This window comes from Chlorocebus sabaeus, chromosome 10 (assembly GCF_047675955.1).
Source record: "Chlorocebus sabaeus isolate Y175 chromosome 10, mChlSab1.0.hap1, whole genome shotgun sequence".
NCBI classification, from domain to species: Eukaryota; Metazoa; Chordata; class Mammalia; order Primates; family Cercopithecidae; genus Chlorocebus; species Chlorocebus sabaeus.
The window spans coordinates 58322231-58350201 of NC_132913.1; the positions used below are offsets into that span (position 1 = coordinate 58322231).

At 36.2% G+C, this 27971-nt stretch overlaps 1 protein-coding gene across 2 annotated transcripts in view; it reads right to left on the reverse strand.

Annotated features, from left to right (window-relative positions):
• TLK1 (tousled like kinase 1) overlaps window positions 1-27971 on the reverse strand; it is a 166186-nt gene that overhangs the window by 28486 nt on the left and 109729 nt on the right. For both annotated transcript variants that reach the window (XM_007965328.3, XM_073019808.1), the window contains 2 exons: window positions 26718-26906; window positions 9113-9179 (listed from right to left, as the gene is read on the reverse strand). In XM_007965328.3, the coding sequence (XP_007963519.2) occupies window positions 9113-9179; window positions 26718-26906 (256 nt within the window). The remainder of the gene's footprint in view (window positions 1-9112; window positions 9180-26717; window positions 26907-27971) is intronic.

Below are 27971 nucleotides of genomic sequence, written 5' to 3' on the forward strand. Positions count from 1 at the left end.
CCCACAGCAACTTCACTAGAAGACTTTGTCCCTCACCAGATCTTCAGCATAGAAATGCTTTCTATTTGTAATCAAAGTCTCTTATGGCAACTTAATATTCCTCTGGCTCAAGTCTATAAGCCAAATGTAGGCTGCAGCAATGCAGAATTTCTGTAAAATTCCAGGTTAAAAATGATAGGTGGTTCCTATGTGAGGGAGATGTTTTTAAAAAAGAAAGGAAAATGGCAGATGAATCTGGAGTATTTTGGAACATTTCTCATAATGGCATTTTTTTCAAAAGGCAATTATTAAAAGGTAAAATATGGTAGGCATTAAAACTATAAGGCTTAAAAAGTTATAAAACATATTTTTATATGTAAAGCCAAAACATTTCCTGAAAAAATTAAACTTGCTAGTTTAAAGTTATTTAGCAAATCCTGAATACATGTTACATATTCTCTCTACCAAAAAACTCAATTTCTAAGAACTGCCTTCGCATAAAGCCAAGATAAAAGAGGAAGTATTTTGATGTATTATTCTCAGCGTGCCTATAACCTGTGGGAGTTGGTAGAAGAATATAGCTTGGAACAGTCTAGTCACCGTAACAACACTACTTGATTAAGAAAATCAGTTCGGAATGAGGTTTTAACACCAGCCAGGTGCGGTGGCTCACGCTTGTAATCCCGGCACTTTGGAAAACCGAGGCTGGTGGATCACCTGAGCTCATGAGTTCGAGACCGGCCTGGCCAACATGGCGAAACCCTTTCTCTACTAAAAATACAAAGATTAGCTGGACATGATGGCGCTTGCCTGCAACCCCAGCTCCTCGGGAGGATGAGGCACAAGAATCACTATAACCCAGCAGACCAAGGTTGCAGTGAGCCAAGATCACATCACTGCACTCCAGCCAGCCTGGATGACAGAGTGAGACTTCGTCTCAGAAAAAAAAAAAAAAAAAAAAAAAAACACAATTTAACACCAAATTTACTTTAGTAATGTGAACAATATTAATCCCTTAAAAGTTAACATCTCTAAGTCCTAAAAAAATTAAATTTTAATTTCACAAACTATTTATAATGCCATTCTAAAAGTTTACCACCAAGAAAGCAAAAGGTGAGATTAACAAAAGGCACTATTAAAATCTAATTAAGTGCCGGGTGCAGTGGTTCATGCTTATAATCCCAGCACTTCAGGAGGCCGAGGTGGGCGGCTCATGAGGTCAGGAGTTTGAGACCAGCCTGGCCAACATAGTGAAACCGCGTCTCTACTAAAAATATGTAAATTAGCCGGGTATGGTGGTAGGAGCCTGTAGTCCCAGGTACTTGGAAGCCTGAGGCAGGAGAATCGCTTGAACCCAGGAGTTGGAGGTTGCAGTGAGCCCAGATTGCGCCACTGCACTCCAGCCTTGGTGACACAGCGAGACTGACTTTAAAGAAAAAAAAAAAAAAGCTAATTAAAAACAAAGGGCAGTGCAAAAATACAATTGAGAAAATTACCAACTTATTTCAAATTTATCCTTATTATGTCACCATATTATGTTTTCCCATATCCTAAATATGAATGTGTGAGATATGAACCAATAAAAGTAAAAGCCAGCCAACCAACCAACCAATCAAAATAACCACCTAGACAGAGCAGGTCTGAATTTTGAAACTATTGCACCATAATCATATTTTTGCTTGAGAATAATTGTGTAGATTGGGGAGAAGGGTAGGAGAATGAGAAAAGACAAAGATCATTAAATACTGGCGGCTTTCTTTCCTAATTATATAAGTGTTCTCTCCACTCCCATCCCCAATCACTAAAGTGGCTTATTATTGATGAGAGCATACTGTATCACCTCAGGTGTGTTCAACTAGCTTAGAAAATTAGTACCTTTACTCAATGTTTTGCTCTCTACACACTTCATTTCCTGTTTTTCTGGGTGTGTGTGGAGGGGGTAATGGTTTATTCTCCCTTCAAATGCATAAATATGTACATTAATACCCATAACTTGGAATGACTGTTAAAATAGGCAGGTTTTAATTCTGTCAGTTCCTCTATTATAACAAAACAAAACAAAAACTACCTCCCGAGCATCAAATAAATGTTTAAGAATTCAACTGATTGGCAAAATTTAAATATCTAGCACACTTGTCTTAAAAATATTTACAGCTGCTGTATTATAGGAGTGAAATTCTGTAATGTTCCACACTAAGCAAGGGCTGACACCAAGCCTGAGCACACACTGGTGCGATGCCTTCGTGTAGCGTACTGCAGTCCTTCTTCCAGTTTTCATTTCTGCTTCCCCGCCTCGACTTTTTTTTTTTTTGGTAGAGACAAGATTTCCAACTCTTGGGCTGAAGCGCTCCTCTGGCCTCTGCCTCCAAAAGTGCTGGGACTACAGGCATGAGCCACCACGCCCGGCTCTGCTTCCTTTTAAACCTAGTCTTCTACAGACTCATTATGCATATGGCATGGATTTACAGTTATGATTGGGAAGGGCTGGTAGCCAAGCAACTGTTTTCTCTTTTTTGTGAAGTTATCTCTGAACTGAATTTACAGATCTGAATTACAAACCCTGCTGATGGCTAACATGATTTCTAAGATTCTTTCCAAAATGTTTTAAATTCCATTGCCTGTATAACAACAGGATTAATACTAAACACTGTGGGTCAGGCACAGCGACTCATGCCTGTAATCCCAACACTTTGGGAGGCTGAGGCGGGCAGATCACAAGGTCAGGAGTTCCAGACCAGCCTGACCAACATGGTGAAACCTCATCTCTACTCAAAAATACATATAAAAATTAGCCAGGCATGATAGCGCATGCCTGTAATCCCAGCTATTCAGGAGGCTGAAGCAGAAGAATCGCTTGAAACTGGGAGGCGGAGGTTGCAGTAAGCCAAGATTGTGCCACCGCACTCCAGCCTGGGCGAAAACACACACACACACACACACACACACACACACACACAAAGGGGAAGTAAAACACCTTTTACCTCTACATTTTCATTTTGGTAGCTGAACATTATCTACTACCAAGTTAAGGTTATGTAATTATAAATAGGGAAATATAGAGCCAGGATAGTTTGTAGGTCCAAATGTGAGTAAGAGATAAGAACGTAAACACTAATGAGTTTTCCCATCTACAGCTATTTAATGTTCTCTCACCACAGTCATCTTTTTAGGACAACTACTCATTATTAAATGTAAAATAGTAGTAATGACAAATTGTAAAGTTAGAATTCCAGCACTCTTCTTGGCACCTTTCCTGCACACGCGCGCGCGCGCACACACACACACACACACCCCCACCAAGAAATCAGGAATCTTTCAACATTCTTCATGGGCTTAATCACGACTTTTTCTAGTATAGTGTACTTTTCCCAGAATTCCACTGAGAACTGCCTACACAAGCAGCATCTTGTGTCAGGTTCTACGGAAACATCATGTACAATGTAGTTGGCTTTAACTGAGAGAATTCCTAGAAGATTTCTTCCAGTCATGGCTATAAATATAAAGATGAACAATAGGTTTAAAGATTAAGCCCTCTAGCATTATATTGCTCATTATTTTCATTCAAACCTAAAGTGACAAAAAATGTCACATATGCAAACTTATTCTTTGTGGTCATACTAAGGGTTTGATAAGTCAGATGACAATGGTGTTCTAGAAAGAAAGACCAATGGGGACACCAAACTTCAAGAATATTTGGGGGTCAATTCACCTAAAGCCAACGCCCTGTATTCTCCACTGTTCAAAAGGCTTGTAGACAATCCATTGTCTTCCATTTCAACTAGTTGCATGGTCCACTGTGAAGGAGTGAGAAAAGAGCTGTGTACTTGTTCTTGACCTGTAAAGATTTCATCATGGAAGATTAATACTGATGCTGCTGCTGCCTGTTACTGGTTGTTTCTCTTTGCAGGTGCCAATATCGATCAGAGAACAGGATTTCAGTGGCAGAGTTGTTGCTATACTGTTATCTCTTCAGAACGGAGGCACAAGGAGAGATGAATGCCACATCGCAAGGAGCAAAGGAGAGAGAGAGAAAGAAATGGTGTCAGGTGGCATGTTGGATGTGATTTTTGTTTTAGTAGAGATTGAGATGACTGTAAATTGTTTAGCTGATTCCTTCGGTCTGCAAAGATACATTTGTGTTGGTGCTGATGATTCTTGACTAATCCTGTTTCAATCACAAATTGGTTATGTTTTTCAAATAAAACTCTGGCACTTATATTCAGGGCTCATAAGTCAAATGCACTCACACACACACACATACCAAAACACACACATTAAAGCCAATCCCTACTACACTATTGAATACTCCATACTGAGATGTCACATTTTCTAAACACATTCTCTCCAACTAATCAAATATTTAAAATCAAGAAGACAAAAAAATTTGAAGACAAGAAAATAAAGAGTAACATACCCACATGTTGTTCATATCACAAACTTGAGCTGCAGTAGTCTCAAGACACAGTTACTGAACCTAATAACTTTCAAAATTCTCATTTACTCATCAGTCTGGGGTATTATGACTAGTAACTTGTATCTTTTAAAAATATGGACATTTCAAGGAATTTAATTTTGCAGGGATTGTTATTTTATTTTTAGTTTTATGTGTTAATTTAGTGACAATCCTTGAAAGCAAATCCATACCGTTTTCTTCAACTCCAGAATAAAGATCTGACTATATAATCAACCTAGCAGAGCTTCTGAATCACAAAGATAAATTGTTTTCCCATAATTTGAATTTATCAGAGACAGGTATCAAAACCTGATCAACTATAAGAGCCAGCATGTTTTTCGTTGGTTTCCTTGAACCCACAACTCCACATGGGCACAGGTAGATAAAACAGGATCATTAGAAGCTTTGCCTCAAATTAACAACTTTTTAAAAATAGGAAATTACTCTCTTCACAACTACAGGCTTTTATTAATAACTGGGGAAGTCTGTATATAATTAATGATAACTAAAAGTTACTTGTTCCTTCTGAAATACTTTCAGGAATAATTTGTATAGTCTCCATATATTTTATTATACAGTTCTATTCTAAGAATTCCTTAAGATATATTTTAAAATTATTTGAGTTTTTATTAAAAAATGTTTTTTTAAAAGGTCTTTGTTGATTGACCTTTAAAAATAAATTGAGTGAAAATCAATATATTAGTTAATAACAAAGAAATATTGTAGTTCATACAATGGTCACTAACATAATGCCCAAGGAAGAAAATATGTGAAAGACAATGAAAAAGAATGTGTATGAAAAATAATTAACTTAAAACTGTTCTCCTTTATCTGTAATGAAAATGAAATAGCATGTTCACCCCTCAATACATCAAAAAAAAAAACTTAGGGAAAAGCAAACAGTCCAGTACTTAACAGAGATGCAAGGAAAGCCACAATGAATTAATTTTTATGAATACAATGAATCAACTTACTATTAGTCTACAACAAAATAATTCTAGGAATTAATCACATGGGTACAGTACTGAAATAGGACTGGGAATGGTTCAAGTTTTGGCTTTGTCACTTACTGGTGGTATTACTCCAGAGGAAGTATATATAGATCTGGGCATTCAAAAAGGTGTAATTAATGTTCACTCAAAAATGGTTAAAGCTTCAAAGTCTATAAAAAGTAATATGTAATTCCATTAAAATGGGAATTTGAATTATGGCTGTGTCAGGCAGAGTATGGCAGTAAGTCACTTAATAAATGGGTGAGCAACGACTGCATAAACTGGGAACAACTAAAACAATAAATATTATATAAAAGAATTCTTGATACAGTTGAGGGGGAAAAAAAGTGATGCTCCACAGTGATTTCCCTAATCTCAGAAGAGAAAAATTAATAAGCCCGTAAGTAAGTTTACATTTACTTTTTGGTAGTAACTAGCAACACTTATTTATTTTAGCCAAGTACTTACTTTTGGAGGTTTCTGCCTGACTCTCATTCCTTACTCTATCACACTTTGGATAACAGAGTAAGGCTATGTTTGGATTTATTATTTTTCTAACCCTGAGGAACAGTATAAAATATGAATTAAACTTTATGATTTATTCAAAGGTAAACATACTTTTTCATATTTTAGTTTAGCTTTTCAAATATAGTGATTATCATTATGAAACACAATGCATGTCATAAATTATCCACTTCAAGAAAAAGTAAACAGGCCTGTCTATTCTCATATGTCCATATGCCATGGGTTTCCTCCATGAACTTTCGTCCTTCAGTGCTAAGAAAGTTAGTCTAATAATTAATTCTGCTTAATGTTAAGAATTTATTGAAGGGACAAAGAGCAAGAGAGTCACCTGTGCTAATGCAAGAGTATGCCAGGCTCCAAATCTAAACCACAAACTGACTGGTTATATTTCCTGTACAGGATACAAGGGGCATCAAATATTCAGATCCAGCCTAAGGTAGAAGCTGTATACTTACAAGCTGGAGTACAGTTCATGTCTGCTTAATAAACCCAGAAGCTGATAAGACAGAAGTGATAATATCTTTTCTTTTGACTCAAGCCTGTCCTGTGTGTGTTAAAAGTCTGTTTAATCTTTTTTAGAAAACAGAATGACCTTTTTTCCCACTGTGCTTCAGAATACCAAATAACTTATTTGTATACATGTAACATTGCTTATTATTTTTTAACTGTATAACTCAAAAATTAATACTCAGTTCTAAGCAGGCAACTGCTATTTATGCTCTAAAGTGACATTACTTGCTTAATTTTGTTCCCTGTATGTACTACTGGCCACTTTCTTTATAATACACTCATTCTTCTCACCCAAAATAGTCTCTCAGAAGAAAATCTGGGTATTCATGACATGAGAGTATGTTTCAGCATTATTGTTAATCCATTTCCCCAAAATATTCCACGATGAAGGTCAAAGAAAAGAAAATTTATGTTGTAAATTAGTTAAAAAGAAGATAAAGTTAGAAATCTAAGACTGCTCAGTAAATCTGATAAAAGCTAGAAAAAAAAAGCAGGAAAAAGATTATGGAAGGGATAGTTATAGGAAAGAGTAAGTAAATACGAAAAATATAGAAGTCAAACACTGGGAAAGAGGAGAATACGAAGGTTAGAAGGTTTAGTGTTCTACAACATTTTACAAATGTCTATATAATATGTGGACACTAAGTATACCTTATGTTATAAAAGTGTTTTTCACAGAAACCAGTGTTTTCAAAGTACCAGGAAAGCTTTAAAACCAATCAACCAAAAACAAAAACAAACCCTCCTTTGAAGCCTTTTCAAAGTGTACTTTTTGTAATACAAATAGCTAATTCTGAATTTAACTGCTTTACAATTTCAGATTTTATAACAGATTTTCATAAAATAAGGTGCACATGTAAAATGTCATCATTTAGAAAGAGTAATCTGAAATTTGGTATTACATGTGAAAATAATAACCCTTCAGTAAAACTCTCAAGTACATCTTGGAATCACTATAACTAAGTAAATAAGTATTCCTTTATCACCACAGGCTGGTTAGAAAATAACTGGTAAATCTTTACATGAGACATCAAACATAGGCCCTTATGAACTCATTATAAAAACAGTTTAGGTGGGCACACAGATACTTATGACTCATCCTGTACTAAAAATTCCCTTTTCCCTTCTATAGTTCCTTTACATGGTTCTATCATTATCACAGAACTATTACGATAGTTCTATAGCTCCATCTATTATAGAGAATAGACTGAAGTTGTCAACTAAGTCTCAAAGAGCAGGAAAAGCAGTCAATAATTGCAATAGAACAAAATAGAACTACTTAAAAAACAAAAAGACCAAAATAAATCATTTTTGAATTCACTGTTCAAGTAGTTTAGGTTGAAGCTTTCTGGGCAGTTGGCCTAGACAGATATAGCATATTAAAGGATACTAATGCAAATTATATATAATAATTTTCTATTCCCTATAATTAAATGGTAGGAGTCCCCAGCATATTAATAACATTTCCAAAACAAATTAGTATACAGTGTAATAGTAGCTGCTATCAGAATGGGTTTCTCTGTCCTACCTCACCCGATCCCATGGAGACAACTTCACAGATACTATCACTACTCATTCAATTTTACCTATAATTCAGCCTATTTAAAAAATTTAAAGAACCTGACAAGCAGAAAGCACAAAAAATTGGGTCAAAGAAAAAGAATTTTATGTCTGTCGGTAACTTCATTTTGAGGGAAAAAAACCTACTCTGTTATTACTACTTCTCTGAAATCATTTGAACTAAAATTAAGACCTGTAAAAACAATAAACTGATTACAATTTCAGAGTTTACAAACAAGTAGAAAGATATACATTATTTAAAAGTTTGCGACAGTAACACATAGAAACGTGTTTTCTCAGTTTTATCCCTTTATACTATTACTAAGTGCTTTTTCCTATGTACATCTTCTAATCGAAACATCACACATGCAACAAATTAAAAGATAAGCCGAAGAAGTTTGCTATTTATTTACAATTGCTATTTCATTATGAAATTAACATAATATGGAATTTTAGATTTCCTCTTTAAAATGAAGTATTTTTTACCAAAAGGTAGTACTTAAATAGAGTACTCTGAAGACTTTGGAGGTCTGTCCAAGAATCATTCCTCCACTACAAGGACATGGTATATCATCATCTCAAGATTTTTAAGTTGACACAGATAAAGGAATGTTATTTTAATATACTCAACATAAAAATGTAATTTTGGCCGGGCGTGACAGCTCATGCCTGTAATCCTAGCACTTTGGGAGGCCAAGGCGGGTGTATCACATGAAGCCAGGAATTTGAGACCAGCCTGGCCAACACAACGAAACCCTCACTCTACTGAAAATACAAAAATTAGCCAGGTGTGGTGGCACATGCCTGTAATCCCAGCTACACAGTAGGCTGAAGCATGAAAATTGCTTGAACCAGGGAGGTGGAGGTTGCACTGAGCTTAGATTGTGCCACTGTACTCCAGACTGACAGCGAGACTGTTTCAAAAAACAAAAATAATAATAAATAAAATAAAGTAACTTTAATGCATCTCTTTTTAATCTGAAATTTTTAATTTGAAATCTTACTCTCTTAAATTTTGGCTTTTAATATAACACAACTTCCCACAAATTCTGGTAGCAAATTGAACTAAAAATGCAGCATATGTTTCACATACCTTTTTGAGATGTCCTAGTCTAAGTTTGAAAATTTCTTCCTGTTCGTGATATTCTGCCAAAGTCAACCTGTCAAAAATGAAATTTTAATTCTACATATTGAGATTAATACTTAGTTTATTAACAACTAGCAAAATATAAAAATCAAATGGAAATACTAAAATGTGGACAACTTTAAGCCCAAAATGTATGAGACAAAAATCCTTTGAGATATTCTTCAGAATATATTTAATACTTTTAGATGAAACAGTTAACTAATTCTACAATGATTTAATGAGTACCATTTATCAAGTGATGTTCTAGAATTTATATCCTAAGGATACAGTGAAAAACAAGACAATTTCTCCTTACATATTAGTATGAGCTTACACTCTGGAGGTAAGCAAGTATTAAAAAAAAACCCATGTGATGAAATAAATAAGTTTAAGTAACAGTAAGTGTCATGAAGAAAGCAAAAAAGGATGGTATGGTAATGACTAATCGCATTACGTTAATTTGGACTGGGTGTTAGAGAGGTGACCTTCATCTAAATACAAAAAGACAACCATGAGAGGACTCTGGGGAGTACATTCTAGACATGAGTTATAGAAAGTTTAAAACTCTAAGATGAAAATAGTCTTGGCATATAAATAGAAGAGAAAAAAATGGGAGTAAATTAGATGTAGTCAAAAAGGTTGTGAGTAGTAGGAGAAGCAACCTGGGGAGACATACTATGTATAGATTTGTAGGCAAAGTAAAGAATTTCAGTTTCACTCTAAGAGTAATGGGAAATCACTGCAAAGGGAGTCAGTCCAGTTTGGGCAGTTCTTAAAAAGAGGAAAAAAACAAAGACATTTTTCCTTTCCCTGCTTCAGTGTGTTGGGAGTAAATAGGAAAGATTTAAAAAATGCTGAAACTTTAGTCTAAGTACTAAATTCTGGCCAGGTGCAGTGGCTCACACCTATAATCCCAGCACTCTGGGAGGCTGAGGCAGGTGGATCACTGGAGCCCAGGAATTCCAGACCAGCTTGGGCAACATAGCAAAACCCTGTCTCAATCTCCCCTCACCCCCCAAAAAGCACTATATTCTTATACGCCAAATATAGAGATAGGGTCTTGCTTTGCTGTCCATGTTGAATTTGAACTCCTGGGCTCAGGTGACTCTCCTGCCTCAGTGTCCCAAGTAGCTGGGAGTACAGGTGTACACCACCATGCCTACCTACTTCAAAATCTTAATAAAAATAGATACAGGACTTTAAGTCTTCAAAGTGCTTCATGGTTATCTTATTATTTCAAATATTCTTACCTAACTTTGAAAAATAATCAGTTTAATATATGCAGAACCATAATACGAACTTATTAGGGTCTCGCTCTGTTGCCCAGGCTGGAGTGCAGAAACCATGATCTCAGCTCACTGCACCTCCACCTCCCAAATTCAAGCAATTCTCCCACCTCAGCTTCCAGAGTAGCTGGAAGGTGTCATAGGCATATGACACCATGCCTAGCTAAGTTTTGTATTTTTAGTAGAGATGGAGTTTTGTCATGTTGGCCAGGCTGGTCTTGAATGCCTGGCTTCAAGTGATCCACCCACCTCAGCCTCCCAAAGTGCTGGGATTACAAGTGTGAGCCACCACAACTGGCCCATACCCCAACTTTTAAAGAATAGCTCTTATCTATCATATTCAAGCCCTTGTTTAATTTACTTATGTGTTCTGAGGTTATTTCATTAAGGTCCTAACTCAGGTGTGATCTGTTTGGTTTCAGTCCCTCAGCAACATTTAGCATAAATGCTGTTTCCCTTTAGCTAGATGCTAATTAAATTTACTAATTCTAAAAAAGGAGTATTCAAAGGAAATAAACAAAAACAAGAAATTCGGTTAGTATTCCACTCGCAACATCTTAAGAGCCAAAAAAAATTAAAATTTTAAATTAAATCTCTCTACCCAGTTTTAGGGTGACACAACTACTGGATTTTATTACACTGAATATAGCAATACTTGATAGATGCAGCAGTTGCTTATAGTAAATTTAGAGAATTAAATGCTGGAGTGTGAATGTAGACGAAGTGAAAGAGGGAGGAGGAGGAATGTGATACTAAAGAAAATGAGATTGAAAACTAAAATGTATAATATCTCAACTAATCTAGAAAAGAAAAGATGTAGGAATGTTGGCAAAAAGCTTCTGGATATGGGTATAGGTTTACGCCACTAGAGGAAGTTTCCCTGTATAACAGGATCATAAATTCATATTCTTAAAGTATGGTTTTAGGTCCACTAGTAGGTCACAGGATGGGCTAATAACTAATTTTTAAAAGATATTTAAATTTGTTTTGTTTCTATATGGAAATTCTATACTAAGATTTTTACTGAATTACAAAACAGCTAAAATTTGGCATATCTTAAACCAAAATTAGTACATGACTTGAGTTACTTGAAATTTTTGTCCTACCAAGAGGTCTGGCTATCAGATATAACTGCAAAGTTCCTACACATGCACATGGCTACACTTTGTGCAATTTGGGAGAAATGGTATTTTGTTGTTGTGTGTTGTTACGCTACTCACTTTCCAGGGCAGTGATTCTTACCATTTTACAATCACAGAGATCTTAAAAAACAAAACAAAACAAAACAAAAACAAAACAAAACAAAAATCTGAAGGAAGTTATAAATACTCTTCCCAGAAAATTTTACATATATATAATTTTGGGATTCACAAATCTCAGTGAGAGTTCCTCTGCCAGCGTCTTGTCTTGCCAATTAGAATGCAAACCCCCAAATGACAAAAGAGCCATTTCTTACATTTTCTCTCCATCTCCTACTAGGAAGTAGTAGGAATTATTAATATCTGACACATTGTAGCTTCTTCGATAATCTCTGTTGTCCATTTGTATTAATAAAAAACGCTTTTAAAGAAATCTACGTATTTAGATAAAAGCAACTGGGAACAATCTTCTTTAAAGAAACAGGATTTTAGACACAGAATGAAAAGAGCTAAGCTAGGATAATGTTCACATCAGTGGCTTTTAATCATCAATACTTTTATGTGTGTAAGATGCTTTTAAAAAAACCTGCCCTCTCAAACAATTCAGTTGGTTAAATTACTTAGCAAATCTTTTGTTCATAGATAAGGCAAAGATATAGTCCATCTCTTCCCACAGACTCACATCTGATGAGTTAAATTATTAATATTTTTATTATACACACATAAAAATATTTTTATTATGCACACATAACAATGTAATATTTTTATTATGCACACATAATATTTTAAAAGTTAACAAATTTAAACCCCAAACATAGGACTTGACTCCTGATAATCTTCCATACTAAGTCTAAGTAAATGAAAAATTTTAAAAGTGTTCTAAAAGAGTTCAACAGAAACGTGGGGTGACAGTATTTTTAAAAGTTAGTAGAAATACCAAAAAAACAGGGAATACTCATTTTAAACAAATTTGGTGTTAAATGTCTTAAACACATTCTGTTTAAGCAAAGAATTAACCTGAAGCCTCAAAAAACACAAGCTATGGTGAACAGACTGTTAGAGGCACTTAAACAAAAATTAGCCAGATGTGGTGGTGCACACCTGTAGTCCCAGCTACTCAGGAGGCTGAGGCATAAGAATCACTTCAACCTGGGAGGCAGAGGTTGCAGTGAGCTGAGATTGTGCCACTGCACTCCCGCCTGGGTGACAGAGCAAGAAAAGAAAACAACAACAACAAAAAAAACCCCAAGAAAACTAACATCATAGTTAATGGTGAAAATGGAAAGATTTTCTCCTAATATCAGGAAAAAGACAAGGACATCTACTTCCATCACTGGTATTCAATATTGCACTGGAAGTCCTACCAGAGCAGTCAGTAAGGAGAAGAAATAAAACACATCTAAATTGCAAGCTAAGAAATAAAACTGTATTTGCAGATGACATGCCTTTATATTTAGAAAATCCCCAGAAAATGCACAAGAAAAAAATCACTAGAACAATAAATAAATTTGACAAAGCGGCAGGATAGGAGAGCAATACACAAAAATCAGTTACTTCTATATACCAGCAATGAACAACCTGAAAAGGATATTAAGGAAGCTATTACATTTACAATAGCATCCAAAAGAATATAATACCTAGGAATCAATTTAACCCAGGAGGTGAGAGACTTGCCTACTAAAAACTACAAAATATTGCTAAGGATTTCAAAAAGAGCTAATTAGATGAAAAGATGTCCTATGTCCACAGATTGGAGACTTCCAAAAAGTATGGTACTGCCGTAAGAATACACATATATACCTATGAAACAGATTTGAATTCAGAAATAAACCCAAAAATCTATGGCCAGTTGATTTCTAACAAGGGTACCAAGACCATTCAATGAGGAAAGAATAATCTCATCAACAAATAATGGGGAGACAACTAGAAAACCACATGCAAAATAATGAAGTAGGACCCCTACTTCACTCTGTGTACAAAAATTAACTGAAAATGAATGACCTAAATATGGGAACTAAAACTATTAGAAGATAACATAGGAGGCTGGGCACAGTGGCTCATGCCTGTAATGCCAGCACTTTCGGAGGCTGAGGCAGGTGGATCACTTGAGGCCAGGAGTTCAAAACCAGCCTAGCCAACATGGTGAAACTAAATATACAAAAATTAGCCAGGTGTGGTGGTGGGCACCTGTAATTCTAGATACTTGAAAGGCTGAGACGGGAGAATCACTTGAACCTGGAAGGCAGAGGCTGCAGTGAGCTGAGATCGCGCCACTGCACTTCAGCCTGGGTGACAGAGCGAGATCCTGTCTCAAAACAAAACAAAACAAAACAAAGAGAAGATAACAGAGGGGTAAATCTTCATGACTATAAATTTGGCAATAAATTCTTAGGTTTGTCACCAAAAGCATAAGCAACAACAGTAACAAAAGTCAACAAAATACAATTCATAAAAATTAAAAACATTAAAAATTAAAACAATTGAATTCATGGAGATAGAGAGGATGACGGTTACTAGAGCCTGGAAAGGACTGTGGGAAGGGGGGCAAAAGGTGGGGTTGGTTAATGGGTGCAAAAACATAGAATGAATAAGATCTAGTATTTGGTAACACAAGAGGATGACCACAGTCAACAAAACTATATTGCACATTTAAAAATAGCCAAAAGAGTCTAATTGGAATGTTTATAACAAAGAAATGATAAATGCTTGAGGTCACGGATACCCCATTTACCCTGATGTGATTATTACACATTGTATGCCTGTATCATAATATATCATGTACCCCATACATTGGTTGGTGCAAAAGTAATTGTGGTTTTTGCCACTGAAAGTAAAAAACCACAATTACTTTTGCACCAACCAAATACTATGTACTCATGAAAATAAAAAACTCCTGTACATCAAAGGATATTATCAAAAAAGTAAAAGAAAACTTACAGAATAGCAGAAAATATCTGCAAATCATGTATCTGATAACAGTTTAGTATCCAGAATACAAAAAAAAAGAAAAAAATACCTCCCACAACAACAAAATAACAGTCTCGTGAAAAAATGAGCAAAAGACTTGAATAGACATTTCTCCAAACAAGATATATAAAGTCCAGCAAACACATTAAAAGATGTTCAACAACATTAAGTCATTAGGGAAATGCAAATCAAAATCACCGTGAGATATCATTTTACACCCACCAGGATGGTTATGATTTTTAAAATGGGAAAGTAAAAAGTATTGTCAAGGATGTAGAAAAATAGGGATAACTGTCATGCTGGTGGGAATGTAAAACGGTGCCGACTGGAAAATAAGCAGTTCTTGAACAAGGTAAGACATAGAATTACCATAATACCCAGTACTAGATAGATAAAGAAAACAAAACATAAGTCCACACAGAAACTTGTAGACAGGTGTTTATAGCAGAACTATTTATAATAACCTAAGGGTGGAAACAACCTAAAAGTCCATCAATGAATGAATGGATAAACAAATTGTGCATAATCACACAATGGAATATTGTTCAGCCATAAAAAGAATGAAGTACTGCTACATGCTACAACATGAATATACCTTGAAAACTTATACTAAGTAAAAGACACAAAAGGTCACATAAGGTATGAGTCATTTTATATAAAACATTCAGAAGAAGCAAATACACAGAGAAAGAAAACTGATTATTTGCTACCGGAGATGAGAAGAGAAAGGGCTAGAGAATGATTATTTAATGTGCACAGAGTGTTCCTCTGGGTTAAGGGAACAGTTTTGAAACTAGAGAGGTGATGGTACATAACACTGTGAATGTACTAAATGCCACTGAACTGTACATTTTTAAATGGTTATTTGTATGTTATATGAATTTAACCTCAATTTAAAAATGTTATCACTAGGAAAAAAAATAGGTGATTGTGGGAGGGATGAAACTAGTTTTCTTATGAAGAGTCCAAATGTTCACAACATAATAGAAATTGAATTGCAATTACTTACACTTCGTATAAGTATGATGGCTGATAAGGTTTGGCTGTGTCCCCACCCAAATCTCATCTTGAATTCCCACATGTTGTGGGAGGGACCTGGTGGGAGGCAACTGAATCATGGGGGCAGGTCTTTCCCATGCTGTTCTCATGATAGTGAGTAAGTCTCACAAGATCTGATGGCTTTAAAAAGGGGAGTTTCCGGCTGGGCTTGGTGGGTCATTCCTGTAATCCCAGCACTTTGGGAGGCCGAGGCGGGCAGATCACCTGAGGTCAGGAGTTCCAGACCAATCTGCCCAACATGGTGAAACCTCGTCTCTACTAAAAATACAAAAAATCAGCCAGGCTTGGTGGCAGGCACCTGTAATCCCAGCTACTCAGGAGACTGAGGTGGGATAATTGCTTGAACCCGGGAGGCAGAGATTGTGGTGAGCCAAGATCATGCCACTGTACTCCAGCCTGGGCAAAGAGCAAAACTCCGTCTCAAAAAAAAAAAAAGGGCAGGGGGGAGTTCCCCTACACAAGCTCTCTTCTCTTGTCTGCCACCATGTGAGCCGAGCCTTTCACCTTCTGCAATGATTGTGAAGCCTCCCCAACCATGCGGAACTGTTAGGTCCATTACATCTCTTTCTTTTGTAATTTGCCCGGTCTCAGGTATGTCTTTATCAGCAGTGTGAAAGCGAACTAATACAATGACTTACACACCAAGTACCACTGTGATATGCAAAATAATGGCCAAAGATTTCCATATTCTAATCCTTGAGACATGTGAATATGTTAGGTTATAAATAAAAGGAAAATGAAAGGTACCAGGTGAAATTAAGGTTGCTTATCAGCTGACAGTAAAACAGGGAGTTATTCTGCATTACCCATGTGTGCCCAGAAGGAAGGGGCGGCAGTGTCAGAAACAGAGTAATGTGACAGGTGAGACATTTGACTGGCCGCAGCTAGCTATGAAGATAGAAGGTGATCATAAACCAAAAAATGTAGGCAGCTTCTAGAAGCTGGAAAAGGCAAGGAAATGGATTCTCTTCTAGAGTCTCTAGAAGTAACATAGCCCTGTGAACAACTTGATTTTAGCCCAAATGAAACCCATTTCAGATTTGTGATTGCTAAAACAGTAAGGTAATATTTCTGTTGGTTAAAGCTAGGTTTGTGTGATTTGTTACAGCAGCCATAAGAAAATACTGCAGATCTTCTTACCTGGAAGTAGAATGCTCCTTTAATAAATACCTAAAAACACAGAGGTGGCTTTGGAATTGGGCAGGGGACAGAAGCTAGAATTTTAAGAAGCTTAATTTCTAAAGGCTGGGCACAGTGGCTCACACCTGTAATCCCAGCACTTTGGGAGGCCAAGGCGGGTGAACTGCTTGAGGTCAGGAGTTCGAGACCAGCCTAACCAGCATGGTGAAACCCTGTTTCTATTAAAAATACAAAATTTAGCCTGGCATGGTGGTGGGTGCCTGTAAATCCCAGCTATTTGGGAGGCTGAGGCAGGAGAATCACTTGAACCCAGAGTGAGACTCTGTCTCAAAAAAAAAAAAAAAAAAAAAAAAAAAAGGCATAATTTCTAAAAAGTTTAAACAGATTGTTAGCAGGCTAAACATTATCAAAAAGAAAGGATAACCTAGAGAACAGAACCCTGTGCCCAAAAGGCAGAAGCACAGAAGATCACCATAAAAGATTATTCTCAGACCTTGAAACCAAATGGAGTTTGGATGGATTTTGAAATTCCACAGGAATTTCCTTCCACTGCTTTGTGTTTTGAACATGAATGTCTATAAACTGTCATCAGATACCTGTCCCACCATCGTACTGTGGGAGGAGGTAACTTGCTTCTCGAGTTTCAGTTTCACAGATGAAGAAAAACTGTGTCTCAAGGTGGATCATACCCCAAGTCCCACTCATATCTGATTTATTTGATGAGAACTGGAACTTTGAGCTTATGGGATTTAGATGCGACGTTAGACTTTGAGCCAACACTGTAACGGGGATGTTGAAATAGGGTGAATATACTCTGCATGTGGAAAGGATGTGAATCTTTGGGGGTCAGGAGGCGGAATAACGGTTTTCCCAAAATGCCATATCCTAGTCTTTAAAAAAGCTAGATTTAAATGGGATCAAGTTTGCTCATCAGCTGATTTTAAGATAATTACTTTGAATAATACAGCTATGAACACACAGAGGAAAGGAAAAAAAAACATTTTATTTGTAGGAAACTAGTAAAAGTCACAGAAAAGGTAATATCTGAACTAAATTAAAAAGAAGCAACAGCAGGAGGACAGGAAGAAGAAATGGGGTATTAAGAGGCATGATGGGTCCGGCGCGGTGGCTCACGCTTGTAATCCAAGCACTTTGGGAGGCTGAGGTGGGCAGATCACCTGAGGTCGAGAGTTCAAGACCAGCCTGACCAAATGGAGAAACCCCATCTCTACTAAAAATACAAAATTAAAAAAAAAAAAAAAAAAAAAAAATACAAAATTAGCCAGGCGTAGTGGTGCATGCCTGTAGTCCCAGCTACTTGGGAGGCTGAGGCAGGAGAATCACTTGAACCCAGGAGGCAGAGGTTGCAGTGAGCCAAGATCCTGCCATTGTACTCCAGCCTGGGCAACAAGAGTGAAACTCCATCTCAAAAAACCAAAAACAAACAAAAAAAAAACCAGAGGCATGATGACCCAAGAGTACAGCATGGAGATACTCAAGCAAAAGTAAAAAGGAATGCAAACTGCAGATTAAGGAAATATCTTCTGCTTGTTTGCTAAGACTTTTAGTCACAGATCAATGTTAAATTTTATCTAATTTTTAAAAAATTTTTGTTATCTATTAAGATAATCATATGATTTTTCTGTTTATGTGAAAAATTACATATATTTTTCTAATCTATAACCAACCTTGCACATCCAACATAAACCCAACTTGGTCTTCATAAACTAGCATTTTTATATCTTATATGTTGTGTTTGTGTTACTATTTAAGATTTGTGCATTTATTTTCACAAGTGAGATTTGCCTGTATCATTCTTGTACAGTCTTTGTTGAGTTTTGGCATCAAGACTATGTTGACCTCAGAAAATAAGTGGGAAGCATATCTACCTTTTCTGTTCTTCAGAACAGTTTGTAAAATACTGGCACTATTTCATCCTTAAATGGTTGATAGAATTCTTAGATGCAGTTATTTGGACCTGCAGTTTTTCTCTGAATAAATGTTTAAATTACAGATTCATTTTATTTAATAGTTACAGAACTATGTGTATTTTGTTTCTTCTACTGTCAGTTTTGGTTCCATTGCATTTTTCTGCAAATGGGTCAATTTCACAAAGATTTCAAATTTAAGCAATTTATAATGTGTTGTTTCCTTTAAATATCTAGAAACAGTAGTAATTATTCCTTTTTTCATTCCTGGGGATGGCTGTGCTTTTTAAAAATCAGTCATATTAGTTTTATTAGGTTTTCCCCCTACAAAAATTTTAACACTATTTTTAAAAAACTGGTTTATTCTCTGTATTGTATGTGTGTTTCCTATACTAATTTCTGCTATCTTTTCCCTCTTCCTTCTTTGGTTAATTCTCTTGCTCATTTTCTTTCTAACTTATTGAAATAGATGCTTAGTTTGTAAAGTTTTAGTTTTTCTCCTTTTCTTACATACGTAACTAAAGCTGTAATTTTCTCTCTAGATACTGTTTCATATGCATTTTATCAATTTTGTTATGTAGCACTTTCACTAACATTCATTTCAAAATATTTTGAAATCTTTCATTTCAAAATTTTCCCTCATTTTCATTGGCACTTTTCCATTAGCTTTTAGTTACAGATTTCTAGCTAATTGCATTGTGGTCAGGGAACATCTATAATGATTTCAATCATTTTCATCCCAGAGTTCTACCAAATGACTAAAGGAGAAAGAATACCACTCTTAATGTGTTTAAATCTCCCATTATGATTTGTGGATCTGTCTATTATTATGTTTTTTATTTATCTTGAGGCCATGTTATCACATTTATATACATTTAGAATTATTACCGCTTCCTAGTGATTTCAACTGTTTATAACAACCATTTCATTTCTAATAATTTTTTTTTTTTGCCTTAAATTTTACTGTGTCTGATTTAATATAGCTTTCTTTTGATTGGTGTTTGCCTGAATATCCTCTCTAAACTGTTATTTCAATATGTCTTTTTTCCCTCTGGCTGCTTAAGAATTTTTTTCTCTTTGCCTTAATTTTCTGAAATTTCACTATGATGCATATAGATGAGTTTTCTCTTGTTTTTGAGACAGAGGTCTCGCTCTGTCACCCAGGCTGGAGTACAATGGCATGAACATAGCTCACTGCAGCCCTGGCCTCCCAGGCTCAAGTGATCCTCCCACCTCAGTCCCCCAGGTAGCTGGGAGTACAGGCTCATGCCTGGCTAATTTTTGCATTTTTAGTAGACATGGGTTTTTGCCATGTTGTCAAGGGTGGTCTTCAACTCCTCAGCTCAAGCGATCCACCCACCTCGGCCTCCTAAAGTGGTAGGATTACAGGTGTGAACCACCGCACCCGGCCTTGCTGAGTATTTCTTTTCATTCACACCCCCTGGAATTTGCTGGCCTTCATGAACCTGTAGACTGATCTTGTTCATCTGTTTCTGAAATACTCTTAGTTATCTCATCTTCAAATACTGCTTATGCTGCATAAAGGATTGTTTCTCTAAAGACTATCAGCTACCTTGTCAATAGTAACAATGCAAGTCAGAAGACAGTAAAAACCGTCTCTTCAAATAACTACCAACCCAAAATTATAAAACCAGTAAAGATATCCAAAGAATGAAGGCAAAATAATTTTCAGACAAACAAAAACTGGTCACTACCAACAGACCCCTCTGTAATGTTCCCTTACAAAGGAAAATCTGTAAAGGGTATTCTTGGCAGAAAGATCTTATGAGAGGTGTAGAAATAAGAGCAAAAAATAAATATGTGGATAAAGTCCATATGAACATTGACTATGCAAGACAATAATGATGTCCTACAGGTAGACACATGTATATATGTGTGGTCTGAGTATAGAAACATGCTCATACTGTAATAGAGAAAAAGAATAAAATAAACAAAAACTGGTCAATGCAATAAAAGGTGAGAAAAGAAAAAAAAAGAAAAAGGGATGGAGACTAGGTAGGATAAACAGAAGCATAAAGAAAGACCAGATTTAAGCCCCAATAAGTAATGACATGAATTGAAAAATAGATTAAATTCTCCAATGAAAGAAAGATTTTTCAGACAGGATTTTTAAAAAATCAGTTATACATTTGTCAAAATCCACAGAAGGTACAACATCAACAGTGAACTCTAATGTAACTTTGGATGATAATGATATGTCTATGCAGGTAGCATATGTGCCACTGTGGTGTGGGATGTTGACAGTAGAAGTGAATGTACCTGTGTGGGGACAGGGGTGAGGTATATAGGAACTCTGTAGTTTCTGCTCAATTCTACTGTACTACTGCCCTACTACTGCTGCCCTACTACTACTCTAAAAAATAAGTTTATTAATTTTAAAAAGAGATAAGTAGTCCACTAATTACGTTATATAAAACATATCCCTTTTTTTTGAGACAGGGTCTTCCTCTGTTACTCAGGCTGGAGGGGAGTGTAATCACAGCTCACTGCAGCCTTAACCTCCTGAGTTCAAGCAATTCTCCCACCTCAGCCTCCTGAGAAGCTGGGACTATAGGTACATACCACCACGTCTGGCTAATTTTTTATTTTTTGGTAAAGATGGGGTCCTGCTATGTTGCCCAGGCTCGTCTCAAACTCCTAGGTTCAAGTGATCCTCCCGCCACAGCCTCCCAAAATGCTCGGATTACAGGGCTGAGCCACCACACCCAGCCTAAAATATATTCTTAATTTAAAATTAAAGCTATAATGGAAAAGCAATGACCTCTAAAACTTCAATAATATAAAATATGAGGTAAAATATTACTTACTCTTAACTTTGCAGTCACCCTCTGTGAAACATGCAACATGTAAGTCTAATTGATACAACCAAAGCTTAATTTGAAATATATTTTAAGTAAAAATCTTGGTTAAAATGTATTAGCAAAGAAAAATCAATGCAAGTGTCATCAGACTTCATCCAAAGACAGTATTAATAGTAAATCCAAACTATTTACTCTGAATAAAGTCTTTGCAACTAAAATTACTAGTTATCACCTAAAAAACTGACTCTTGCTAATAGTTAAAAATAAATTATAAACCAAAAACCATGCTAAGTATATGCATTACCTCCCACAGTCTTTTCAACAGTATAATGTAGATACTTTCACAAGAAAATGGAGACTCAAAGAAGTAAAATAACTTACTAAAAATAATCTGGGAGAGTTAAGTTTGGAATCCACATCTGTCTGACTAGAGAACCTAAAGTCCTACCCACATCTGGATTCCCCACCCCTGGGCCACAGACCAGTACCATCCATGGCCTGTTAGGCCGTACAACAGGAGGTGGGCAGCGGGCCAGCAGGCATTACCACCTGAACTCCACTTCCTGTCAGACCAGCAGTAGCATTAGATTCTCATAGGAGCACAAATACTATTGTGAACTGCTCATGCAAGGGATCTAGGCTGTGTGCTCCTTATGAAAATCCAATGACTGATGATCTGAGCTGGAACAGTTTCATCCCAAAACCATCCCCGAGCCCCCACCCTGGTCCATGAAAAAACTGTCTTCCACAAAGCTGGTCCCTGGTGCCAAAAGGTTGGGGACTACTGTACTACATAACAGTAACTTCATTTTCTATGCTAATTTCTTGATAGATAATAGAACTAAAGATTCATAACTTGACCCCTAATTATACTAGATACTCTGCACACAAGCCAAAGCCATTTTCACTAAGCAGTGATTCAAAAGAAGTTTTAAAAGATAATTCGCCAAGTAGAGATGTGAAATTTAGTGTCAAAAAAGCATTATTCAAACTGCAGTATATATGAATCAAAGTGCTTCTGTGGCCTTTTGCCCTATTTAAACCTATAATCTGATTAAGAATGCAATCAAATTGCTATGTAGTACCCATCACTTCATTTGCCACAGAGTTAGTTTTAGGTCAACATATGGAATAAAACGGGATAGAAATGAGAGAAGACTATGACTATTAGATTACAATTAAAGTTGCTAGCATCTTGGAAGTAGTAAACAAAATACCTGTGACAAACCAGAAAGATAATCTATCAAAAAAAAAAATTAAATTCAATCAAATGCGGGGTTTTTTTTGTTTTTTTTCCTTTGAGGCCGGGTCTCACTGTCACCCAGGCTGGAGTGCAGTGGAGTGATCACAGCTCACCGTAAACTCAAACTCCTGGGCTCAAGAGATCCCCCTGCCTCAGCCTCCTGAGTAGGTGGGACTACAGGGACATGCCACCACACTTGGCTAATTTTTATTTTTGTAGGGATAGGGTCTTGCTCTGTTGCCCAGGCTAGTCTCAAATTCCTGACCTCAACGATCTTTCCACCTTGGCCTTCCAAAGCACTGGATTACAGGCATGAGTCACTGCACCCAGCCTAAATGTTTATGTATTGTAATTTAGTATTGACCACTTTCCATACACCAAACACTGTGGTGGGCATTGGGATTACAGAGATAAAACAGTGAAATAAATGCTACAATACACACAGGTATGCACAAAATATCATGGCACCTAGCTTGAGGGGCAATAGGAGAAACCGGTAAAAAAAAAAAAAAAAAAAAAAAAAAGGTTAGAGAGAACTTCCTTTTGAAGAAAGCATTTAAAGCATCTGAGCCAAGTCTTAAAGGATAAATAGGAAATGAGACAAATGAAGAAAGGTAAGGAACAAGATAAAGTCACAGAAGCAAGAAAGCACAGTCCATTTAGAGAACTGAAAAAGTTTAACTTAAGATATACATAGGGCAAATGTTGGAAAATGAGGCTAAAGTGAGAAATAAAATTTACATAAAGGGTCTTCATGTGGGTGAATTTTATCTAGAAAGTCACTGACAGAGGTTAAACACGGTGCGACATGAAAAACAGTAATCTAGGTTAATAAAAAACCAAGGTCCTATACTAAGACAGTGACGGTGAAAATGAAGAATGGAGCAAACACGAAAATGTTTTGGAAACAGACACAGAGAACGAGGGAAAGGGAAACATTAAGATGACAGGCAAGTTCCTAGTATCATTACCTAAGTGGACACTGATGCTGTGACTGAAGAGATAGAGAGTACTTACTATGGTGATACCTCAAGTAATAAGTAACTCCCATCTTTCATGTATTAAAGAAAAGCTTTCAGGAGGAAGCGATAACTACTGTGGGACTTAAAAGATTAACAGAAATTAAGACAATGGGTGAGAGTCTGAATGCTGACAGTGAAGTAGAAGTACTGAATGATGGCAACAATGAGGCCAGAGAAGGAAGAAGGAGTCACATCCAAAGTGCTTTATAAGCCATATTAGGACTTTCGGGTTGTATCATTCAAGTATTGGAGAACTTTGTTAGGGTTATAAGGAAGATAATGTAAGGATCACATTTTTATTTCAGAAAAATGACTGTACGACATGAAAATAGACTGCAGGAAGAAACCAAAATTGAAATGGGATGAGGGAGAGATTATAAAAATAACCCAGGTAAAAGATAGCATTAACTTGAGTTAGAATGAATGGTGTTAGTGGGAACTTACATAAAGGATGAGTGGATATATCTGCTATCTAGCAGGACTGGGTATCTACAGGGTAGAGTTAAAGCAAACACACACTTTCCTTTTTTTTTTCTTTTAAAGAAATAGAGACAAAGTCACACTACATTGAGAGGCTGGTCTCAAACTCCTGGACTCAAGCGATCCTCCCACTGCAGCCTTCCAAAGCACTGGGATGATGGTGTGAGACACCCCATCTTTCTTTTAATATAACCACCCACCAACCCAGTCATTCACCTGTGTTTTTGTTTTTTCTTAAACAAATTTACTAACTTACAAAAAGTACAGTTCTTTTTAAAAATTAATGATAGTCAAAACGTTCTAACTGTAACTTACAACAGCTCAAGAAAATTAAGAAAGGCTTTAAGAAGAAAGTACATTTTGAGATGAACTTTGAAAGATTAATATTATCACCATTTAATCACTAATGGATTAAGAAAAAATCAACAAAATCTGGCCAGGTGCAGTGGCTCATGCCTGTGATCCCAGCACTTTGGGAAGCCAAGGCAAAGAGGACAGCTTGAGCCCAGGAGTTCAAGACAAGCCTGGACAACATGGGGAGACTCATCTCTTCAAAAAATAAAAAATAAAAATAAATAAAATCTGTACTTAAAATGTTAAAGGTGACAACTACAATTCTTACATGTGAGAGGATGGTAGTGCCACTCACAGAACACAGAAAAGGGGCGAGGTGTGCGTGTGTAAAGACAGACTGAATGGGAAAGATAACAGTAAATACAAGGTTTTGTTTGTTTTTAGTAAATATAGTTTTGAACAGGCTGCATTAGAAGTTCCTGTGAGACATTTAAGTACTGACAGCAACTAAGCAGGATATAATATTCAAGACTGAGAAAGAATTATCTGATACTCAACAGAGAAAAGTGGGCTTGAGATGGTAATTTTGATGTCAGCAGGATGTACATGGTAACTGAAACCCTAAGAGTAGATACTACTCAAGGAGAATACGCAGAGTGAGAAATGTGATGGCCTAGGACATATCCCTACAAGTCATCTACGTTTTACAGACTGGTAAGTAAACAATGCCCATAGAAAGATACTGAGAAGATGCAGCTGGATGAGTTAAAATGGAAACTGAGTATCTTAAAAACTAAAAGAGTCTTTTTGGAAAAAAATAAGTCAACAATATTCAACGCTGCCACGTAAGTTAAAGACCCAAATGTTACAACATTTAGCCTCAGGAAGATAATCAAGAACAATTTCACTTAAGAAAGGGGGACTGGAAGACAAGGCAGAAGAGACTACAAGGACAGGCAACTCTTTCAAGAAGCCTAGTTATGAATAGGACAGACAGAATATAGAGACTAAAGGGATTTGTAATTGAGAGAGTTTTTTAATGGTTTTGCTTACATGTTTTCTGAACGGAAGTTAACAAGTAGAGCACAAAGGAGGTATCAACAGAAGAAGTTCCTGATACAGTTGCGGATGGCATTCAAAGCATGGATGATAGGCCATCTTTCAATAGAGGAGAAACAAATATATGACACACAAGACATTAGAGGGTGTATGTATTTTCTCTTTTTTTGAGACAAAGTCTCACTCTTGTCCCCCAGGCTAAAGTGCAATGGCACTTTGGCTCACTGCAACCTCCGCCTCCCGGGTTCAAGCAATTCTCCTGCCTTAGCTTCCTGCGTAGCTGGACTTACAAGTGCCTGACACCATGCCCGGCTAATTTTTGTATTTTTAGTAGAGACGGGGTTTCGCCGTGTTGGCCAGGCTGGTCTCAGAACTCCTGACCTCAGGTGATCCACCCACCTCGGCCACCCAAAGTGCTGGGATTACAGGCATGAGCCACCATGCCCAGCCTATGTATTTTCTACTCACATGAGTTTACATAAGTTCTTCTAGAACAGAAAATTTATATAAGTTTGGATACATCTGTATATTGAAATTTTAACAACGGTGTTCTCTGTGAAATGAGATCATAGTCTATATTATTTTATTATTTTTGTCCTATTTTCCTAATTTTCTACAATAAGCATGTAACTTTTAAAAAATGTCTTTGTTCTTTAAATTATAAAGCATAATTCATTAAGAAAGAAAATCTAGAAAGTAAAGAAAAGCAGAAACGGAAAAACAATACCTATAACCCACTAATGAACTGCTTTCACAAGTTGAGAAAATATATAAATGGCAGTTACATTACTTCATTCTCTCCGACAAAGGAATGTGAATGGAAACACTAAATTAGAAATCCAAAACTTTCAACTGATTCTTAACTGATTCAGACACAGAGGAAAGGGTGAATTCTGGTAACCTCTTAGCTACCTAAGTCTCTGTTTTAAAAGAGAATTGTTAAATCTCTGCTTAAAAAGGTAGAATTCAGATATTTGGGGGTATTAATTTAGAGCTAAATTTTCAATACTGCCTTCCTTCCTGGTCATAATCAATTTTGCTATCTAAGTATTAATTATAAATAACACCCACTAGTAACATTCATGCTCAAAGGCAACAATTTTAAAAAAGAAAAATTTTAAATGGAGGCTTACAGTTGTGGTAAATTTGGTCTAACAAAGGGATCATTCTCTGCTCCATTGACTGCTTTGTTTTTCCTTTGTTTTGGTTCAGAATTGGTAGAGGGTGCCTGAGAATTATTAGCTGTGGGAGGTTTGCGTTTGGCTAGAAGTTTCCTTTGCCTTTCAATATCTTCCCTTTGCTGATTCACCCATTCTTGTTGCCTGTGTAAAAATAAACAAATAAAACCATATTAACCTTCTATTACTTTTCATGGTTAAATTGGAAAAAAATGCATAAAAAACATGAAAAACCATATAATATACATTTGTAACCTTCCGGTTCCACTCTTGTGAACCGACTTGTACTTATCTTTCAGGTCTCGTGTGAAAGAATTTTTTTAAGTGAGGTGTTCTCTAAACCCCTAGATTAGGGAAAGATGTGTTGCCATCTATAATTTCATGGGAACTTCTATCTCCCCACCTCATCTTTTCTAATAAATATCATTCCTATAGATGCTCCATCAGAAAGTGTCCGGTTAGACGACATCACCCCCTAAGAACAGAGACGGTGTCTATTTATACAGTATCCTGTTGTATCCCTAGTACCTAGTGTAGTGATCAGCACTTACCTGTTGCTCAATAAATGTTTCCTGAATGAAATAAATAAATGAGCTAAAACAAGCCCCCAAACTATTAAAGTATGGGGTACATGTTACACATGCGTCTCACCACAGTATTTGCAAACAAATTTACAAAAGGCAAATATGAGTTTAATATGAAGAGAGTTATTTTCTAAATCTACTTTTGTTAAAAAAAAAAAAAAAACCAGGAATGAGAAGTTGGTGTTTTGAAATCAAACAAATTAACCTTAACGTAAGAAATTTATGAGAAAAAAATTTTTCATAATTTAAGGGAAAAAAAGACAAGAAAATAGCAAGAAAACTTAGCACGGCTCTGAAAAATGGGAAAGTAACAAAAATAAAATTAATGCTTACCATTCAAGAATCTGAAACAATTTTGCAAACAGCTCCCTAATTCTAAAAACTAATAGATACCATGTCGATTATTAAAATGTAGATTAGGTATTTTAGCAGTTTGAGCAGAGCATTAAGTAGTTAACAGTGAAACTTTTAAAAACCAACTTATCATACAACACCTTAAGCTTATTCTAACAGTAACCATGTTCTCTTTTAGGTCACCTCACTATGCCAATAAAAATTTTCAAATCCTATATGGTTACGATACTTAGAGCAAGTCAAATATTTCATGCCCTCCTCTCCCCAACCA